This window comes from Thunnus maccoyii, chromosome 18 (genome assembly GCF_910596095.1).
Source record: "Thunnus maccoyii chromosome 18, fThuMac1.1, whole genome shotgun sequence".
NCBI classification, from domain to species: Eukaryota; Metazoa; Chordata; class Actinopteri; order Scombriformes; family Scombridae; genus Thunnus; species Thunnus maccoyii.
Genome location: NC_056550.1, coordinates 26,755,582 through 26,763,176, shown reverse-complemented (window position 1 = coordinate 26,763,176; position 7,595 = coordinate 26,755,582). Strand labels below are relative to the sequence as shown.

Sequence of the window (7,595 nt, the reverse complement as noted above, 5' to 3'; positions counted from 1 at the left end):
ACCATCAACAGTCAGCCAAACAATGCAAGCTTGCAGATCAGTGCTCGGGGCAGTCTTGTCACCAAGAGAAGGCACGACTGGTGTAAAGCAGGAATATCGAGCCCTTAAATCTGGTCTCAGGTGCTGCAATGCATTATGGGCTCAGACCGACCCAGTGCCACCGGCACAAAAAGCAGTAACGGCCCACCATCACAGCAGAGGTGTCCTCTAAAGTGTCCAGTCTTAATTCAACTGAAACCTCATTTTATCTGTTGTTCCAACTGTAGACAACGTGTGCCTGGCTCTAGCACTTAGACCCGACATCCCATAAATGAATTTCACTTTGCTGGAAAAGTTTTCTTAATGATTAAACTTCTTATTTGTAGATCTTGAGTCTACAATTACTGGCGGGATTCTGTAAAAGGATGAATCCTAATCATTTTTGGGGACCCCTTGACCTTTCTTTCAGCACCTTCATCAGGCCAAAATCTCCCCTTTATACCCCTTCGTACGCAAGAAATGTCCGAATCTAATGAGCAGTTTGCTATAACATTTACTGAGCACCTTTACGCTCTCCGGATGATGAACCCCTTTTGATTTTTATAACCCCATGACCTTTTCTCCAGCGTCACTCTCAGCGCCACAAACTTGATATTTTTAAATCTACTACTAGTAATGCCTATAAGAATTATCTGTATCTTGTTTATTTCCTCCAATACTTAAGTATTGTGAGCTGGTTTGGGACTAGAAGGGTTTATTCACATTACAGCAGAAAAACAAGGGTCCTATGCTACATGTTTTGTCAGTCCCAGCGTTGCCAGATGTACGATAAATGTTGTAGTTGTACAATCATTTTGCCCTCTGTATGATCAATAATGCCAAAAGTCCCATAATGTACGATAACTTGATCATTTTGTGACACTTAGTGTTATGGAATTTTCCATCTTTAGGGGTTACAGGTTGGAGTGACATCGGATCAAGACGAAGCCTTGAGGTCACGCTGTAATTCTTAATCTCTCCTCGAGACGTCAGCTGTCTGTGAGGTTTTGGGGAAGGCGGAAACCTCTCTGATAGAGGGTATATCAGCATTTCCATGGTTACCGAGGTCAGAGGAGGCTTCCCTAAACAACACAGATGGGTGGACGACACAGTCAGACGCTCAAACCAAAACTGGTAAAGTGCAGTCCCTTGTTTAGAAACTAGTGAACCAATCAGACTAATTTTTCATATTGTAGGCTGATAAAGACGAGGACTCGGGCCTTCAGAGATGGCATCGCAGCAGATCACTCTGGTGTTTACTGTTTTTGGTTCTCCACTTGGCCGAGTGCTTCAATAAACAGTTTTCAGCATTAAGACATCAGTCTTAAGTCTCGTGTGCGCCTTTCTCCACTGCTGACCATCGCTCAAAATATCCACAACACTTAGTATTAGTAGCTATAATCAGTCTAGAATATCTCATTTTAATTAATTTCTTGACACGATCAGGATATTAAAATATGGATCCTACGTCTCTGTTTACGCATCTCTTCTCACATGACGTCTTTCTAGCCAATCATGCTTGTTGTGATGATGAACATGACTCATGAGCACGGCTGTAGTTCTCAAGAGATTATTGCTGCATCCATGTCAAAAAAAGTAAAGAAAATGAGATTTGTAGGTGGTGTCAAAAAGTCGTTTGTCTCAATAAAGACGTGTTTTCTTAAATTACACATTTAAGCCTCTGGTACGATACTTTAACGTTTCCCATCAGGCAACGCTGGTCGGTGCAGTAATGTTCTGCTCTGGAACTGCTGGTCATGCTGGACTAAACGGTGCCACAAGCCTACAAGCTACAATGCTAATGTCACTAGCAGTAGATCGCTACGTTTCACAGACTCAAACTGTTTTTGTATGCATATATTTTACCAAGCTGATATCTTTTTTTTTTTTTATCTGGTCTTAATATGAGGCTAATTTGTTATTGTGCAGCTCTGAAAAAATCAGACACACAAGTTATTAGTTTTTCATCTATCTTACAGTTCAAGCAGAGGTCGACTGTGATTGGCTGCACCCACAAACGTCAGCGTAGCTCGGGTCAAAAAATTAAACTTTCGCTGCACCCCTTGCTCCGCTCGGCGCACCGCGGACATCTGCAAAAAGCCGTTGCCACACACAACATACATTAAAGTGAAGGAGGGGAACATAAAAGCTGTTTTACCCCCCCAGTAATGTGAACACGCCTTTATGTTGCAAAATCAACTGTAAAAGTCGGGCGTAATAGGTGTTAAAACTGAGTATTGAGTCCATAATTTGAGACTCCAGCAGTTTAGTGTAGTTCCCATATATTTGGGGAGCCTGCGAGAGACAAATTTAAGGAAAGAATTACAAATTTATGCAGCAGAGGCTGAGATCCTGACTTCAGTCCCTTGGATGAGTCAGTCCTAAAATCACTGGGTCCTACAATTCCCATGATGCACCACAAAAGCATCTTTCATTACATCCTTCCTGCCCACATCCTTCAAACTCCACGCACTGAGAAGCCTCCAAGCCCACGCCAGGACCACCCCGATGACTTTGCTATGACATCATCGAGGTTATTTATTTGACAAAGCTTCTCCAGAGCCGACGAAGACATTATACAACTGTTTCCACATGCAGAGTAGTACTTATCACACTGAAAAAAGTTGGTGGACTGCCCCTTTAAAGAAGTCATTCTTGTGTGTGTATGCAGGATTTCACCACCGTACCTGATATTAACATTATAACAGTTATTCGCCAGCTGTCAGGGTGTGTTTGTTTACTGTTGAATACCGTGCTGTTTGTTATTTGTTCATTTTGAAGCCCTAATCTGAATTGATTAAAGTATTTTACACAAATTATAACTACTATATTTTCTTATTAACCTGTTTCAGTTGTGTTTCATTATCCTCTTTTATCTAAATGCTTTCCCATGTTATTGAGAATTCTGTTTTGGGGAAAATACGACATGTTTTTGGCATAAAAAAGGTCCAATAAAACAATAATATTCAGCGCAGGAAGATTAAATCAACATATCAGCAGCTTCAAGACCAAATATGTTATTATTGTTATTACACTGGCCTTCAAAACCCATATCTGTTAAACTGTTGCGTGTGTATGTGTGAGTGCATGTCTCCAACCAGTAACATGCTCTTCAGTATGTGGGTGCAGGTTAAGCAAAAGAGAAAACCCGTCAGTCCTGATAAAGCTCAAAGGTCCGAATGACAGAAGCGATGTCCTCCTCCCTTCAGTTTTCCCTCTGGATCCTTCGCTTTTTTCGGGCCAAACGGGCCTCTCGCATCTCCTCCAGAGTCTTGCGGGGGTCCATGACGAAGGCCAGAGCCACGGCGGCGGTGCCGTCGCCGCTATGCCGTGAGAAGCACAAGAAAGTGGCCCAGAGGAAGGCGCAGCAGCCCATGAAGGCTGTTCGCATGTGCAGCGGCATCAGGACAAAGTTCAGAAACTGTGAAGAGGTGAAAAAAATGTGACATGAATAATAATGTACTAATGTACAGGTTACATAATGTCACTGCACAGCCTTTTTCAATGGAAACATATTTTAATCCTGTGTAGATTTAACATCTGTCAAAGCAGAGAAGTCCAGTATTATCACTACTGTAAAGAACAAACAGTATAACGATGCTCTTGTTCATTCAATGAATATTTTGTTATTTCCAATTTAATTTAATTTATTTATTCTTGTAGTTTTCACCAAACATTATTTCTTATTTGGATCAATAGTGATAATGAAAGACTAATATGAAACAGTTCTTATAGAAGTCAACCTAAAATCAATAGTTTGTCAATAAAGTTTTTAAAGAAGTTTATATTACAACCTTCGAGGTAAGTTTAAAGGGAAACCTCATGAATTTAATTCCCATTTAATATGTGTTCCTGCATTGTTTGTATTTTACATTGTGCTCAACAATGTTTCCACAATTGTACACAATTATTTTCATTTTAATTAACATTTTTTTTTATAAATGATTTAGATTTTTATGCCTTTATTGTTATACAGTTAGTTATTAAGAATAAATGTGGTCAGATGGGCGACACTGGCTGCTTCCCAATGTTTATGCCTCTTGTAGATGAGCTCAGGTTCAATGATGGATTATTAAACATTACAAATAAGGAAATGATTTATTAAAGTTTACATAGTTTGATCAATGCTGTTAAAATTGGGTTCCTTGACTTAAAATTCAGTTTCAGCTAGATAAATGGAATTATGTTGATTCAACGATTAAAGTAGGATAAAAGTAGGACTAATTAATAAATTATGAATTTATGAATTCACTTTATTCCTCTTCCGTATTTCTTGTTTGGTGACAGAAATACCAGCCAGTCATCCATCACCATCGACGGATTTAATGTGTTTTCACTGATTATGAGATTTTAATCAGATTTGATACACATATTTATTAAAGTTATACTTTTACATCAGGTTTTAGTGGACATATATGAGGCTAATACATGTCATTTGTGGCACAAAATTGTCAAAGCATGAAACATTTCTGTCAGACAGCACAACAACAAAGATTTTAGTTTTTCCTTTTTAAATATATAAAAGCAAAAAAAACACGACAGATATAAATGCCCACAAAAGAATAAATTGTTTTCAAGTTTACCTGCATGAATGGCCAGTACATGAGTCCAGTCTGCAAGTGAAGATAGGACATGATGAGTGTTGTGTTATAAATGCAGATGAAGATACTTAAAGATTAGATCGGACGTGTTGATCCTTAAAACACCATAAAGCATCTTTCTAAAGTTGTGGAAATAGACTGTGTGCAAAGAAGCAGCACATACTGCAGCTAACATGCACTGAATAGTATTTTTTTTTCATAAAAAACTGGATTTACATTCATTTCTCAAGAATAAAATCGTTTTCATGACAACTCTGCAGAACCATCAGTCTGTACAATCTCATATTCAGCCGTCAAGACTTATTGTTGAAAAGAGTCAAACTTTTCTCAGTGTTTCCTCGGTTAGAAACGAGCAAAGAGTATCTCAAGATAAGACTGAAAAGGAGACACTGCTGTACTGGTATTAAGAACATGCAGTGGTGGAAGGAAGTACTCAGATATTTCCAGGAAGTAAAAGCAGAAAACGCCTATAATTAAAAAAATTACTCTGTTATAACTTAGTAAAATCCCTGCATTCAAAACTTAAAAGTGCAGTTAAATGTGCATGACAAAAGTAAAAGTACTTAATCTCTTGTTGATGTTTTATATATATATATGATTATTATTACTGATTTTACAGTTGTAGTTGGAAGAGTTAGTTTAATCTGTAACAATAATTCTAATCTAAAATCTTAATCTAAACAGCTGTCAAACACAATAAACACAAAATGTGAATAATTAAGTACTTTAAAATTGCACTTAATTGCAATATTCTGATAAATGTACTTAGTTACTTTCCACAACTGTTGATCTGAACATTGTTTCAGAGATTTTAGGATTCTGTAATCGACTAAAATGACGGATTGAACATGCAGAGCCTTAATTCCAGCCTTGATTAGAAAATGGCTGCACACTTATCAGAACCATGAAGCGTTACACCTCAGAATCACCCTGCACTTTATATCTTGCAGGATTTCAACTCTGAAAACACGCAGAAACTCGCTGACTTTTTTTTTTATCCGCTGGCAGTACTCACGACTGAATTACCCCGTTTGCTCCCGGGCTTCGTGCCCACTGCGCAAAAGCAGCAGTGGCATAATCTAGGTTAATCTGGTTGTGAGCTCGCAGCGGCAGTGACCGTGTATGTGTGTGTGTGTGTGTGTGTGTGTGAGAAGGGAAGGTGACTTTCCTTCGCTTGACGCTGCTGAGGCCTTCCTTACCTTCCAGGTGTTGAAGAACTTCTCCCTCCAGTCTTCAAATATATCCTCCTTATCCTCCAGGAAGCTCACGCCTGCAGGACAGAGGAGACGTTTACGCAGGTTTTGTGGTAATAAGCGATTGTGCGCCGTTACGCACGACTTAAAACGTGCGTAATGACTCCTCACCTTGGCCCACATGATGTTTGACTGACAGACAACCTTGATAGGAAGCCTCATCACGTCACTATCGGCTTAAATGCCTGTATTCCCATATACCAGTCGTATTTCTTCCTGCTTTTCTATTCAATGACGCTTTAACGTTTTTAATGACTCTGGGGGGTTGTGACAAAGTAGCCCCAGTGAAAGAATTACAGCAGTCCAGCTGAGTCATTGAGTTATGTTGTTATAGTTAAAAAGAAAGGAAAAATGTATCTCAACAAAGACATTGTGGGCTTGTGCTCCTGCTCTGATGGTTTGGTTACTTTTGAACTTGAAGTTAGTGATTTAGGATGTTTTTGGCATCAGAGGACATTAGACGGTGGTCTTCAAGCAGAGATTAACAATCTACTGTTTGTTTCTTCCCATTAGCTAGACTGAATCATTTGCTACATTGAGATCAGGACATCTTACCCGTGTAGAAGACACTGGTGCCCAAAGGCGACGCAAAGCTTTGGTCCAGCAGGAGTTTGCGGAAAACCATTCCTGCGGACTTTCCAGGAAAACGCCGCTCCAGGGCCCGCAGCCAGAAGTAATTAAAGTTTCCATGGAAGCTAATTGCCACGATGGCCACATTGCGAGTGTGTTTCCAGTCCATGCGCTCCTTCTGAGCCATGAGTTGGTGCACCAGGTCACCGCCGGCGAATAAGCACCCGTACAAAGTGACATTGGCCAGCCAGGGGAAACGTTTGGCGGCTTCTTTCAGCACAGCTCTCCTCATTTTGGCACAAGGAGGAGAAGCTGGGTGTCCCGTGTGCACTTACAAATTTATGCTGGACGGAGTTCAATACAGCAATCAAGACGCAAGCATAGCAATTAAATTAAACTGACTAGGCCCTGATGTCAGCCGGCTGGCCGACACGACGCAATCCATCTGGTAATCAGGGAGGTATTAGACGTTTCCAACAGCAGCAGGGATATCATACATGATCAGATCCCAGATGATGAGAAATACCGAGTCCGCCGGAAAAGTTTCTCAAACACTCCTATTGGCATATTCACGCTCTGCGTAAGACCTGCCATGACTCCACTTTGGCCACTTGGATACTCTAAAACTATCGCGTCCCGGAGTTAGGCTATGCGTGCGTAAAATGCGCCTGACAGTGATAAAGCAACAGAGAAGCTTGTGGAAAAGGCTCCGTTTGAACACACATATAAATCTAGATCATTCTGTCTGCTCTGACTCGGCGTGTCGCTCCCGGTGAATCAGGTGCCTCTCCAGCAAATCCTGTGGGTCAAGCGCTAATCTGAAGGATTGTCTCGGGCTGCCCAGGCGTACATCATTGCGTAACTGCGTCACTGATATCAACAGCGCCAGTGTGCTGTGCAGAGCGCTGCTCGACCGCGCGTTCAGCTAGTCCATGCACTGTCAGATCAGTGGCGAGCACAGAGAGCGCAACGCACTGAGCTGCTCCCTCCCTCTCTCTCTCTCTCCCTCTCTCTGTGCGTTACTGGCGTCACTGAAATTACAGTAGTGGCAAAACGGTTGTAATAATAATTAAGAATGTCAAGAGGAAAGACAAGGAATATGTTGCTGCAAACAAACAATTTAAAAAAAAAAAGGCTCTCATTTTTTCCTGAA

At 40.7% G+C, this 7,595-nt stretch overlaps 1 protein-coding gene across 1 annotated transcript; it reads right to left on the bottom strand.

Moving 5' to 3' along the window:
• Nucleotides 1–2,090: 2,090 nt before the first annotated feature.
• Nucleotides 2,091–7,241, bottom strand: mpv17l (MPV17 mitochondrial membrane protein like). The gene is made up of 4 exons (XM_042393412.1): nt 6,428–7,241; nt 5,819–5,889; nt 4,602–4,631; nt 2,091–3,439 (listed from the first exon to the last, which is right to left on the bottom strand). The coding sequence occupies exons 1-4, from the start codon at nt 6,732–6,734 to the stop codon at nt 3,224–3,226; spliced, it is 624 nt and encodes a 207-aa protein (XP_042249346.1). The 5' UTR covers nt 6,735–7,241; the 3' UTR covers nt 2,091–3,223.
• Nucleotides 7,242–7,595: the final 354 nt, after the last annotated feature.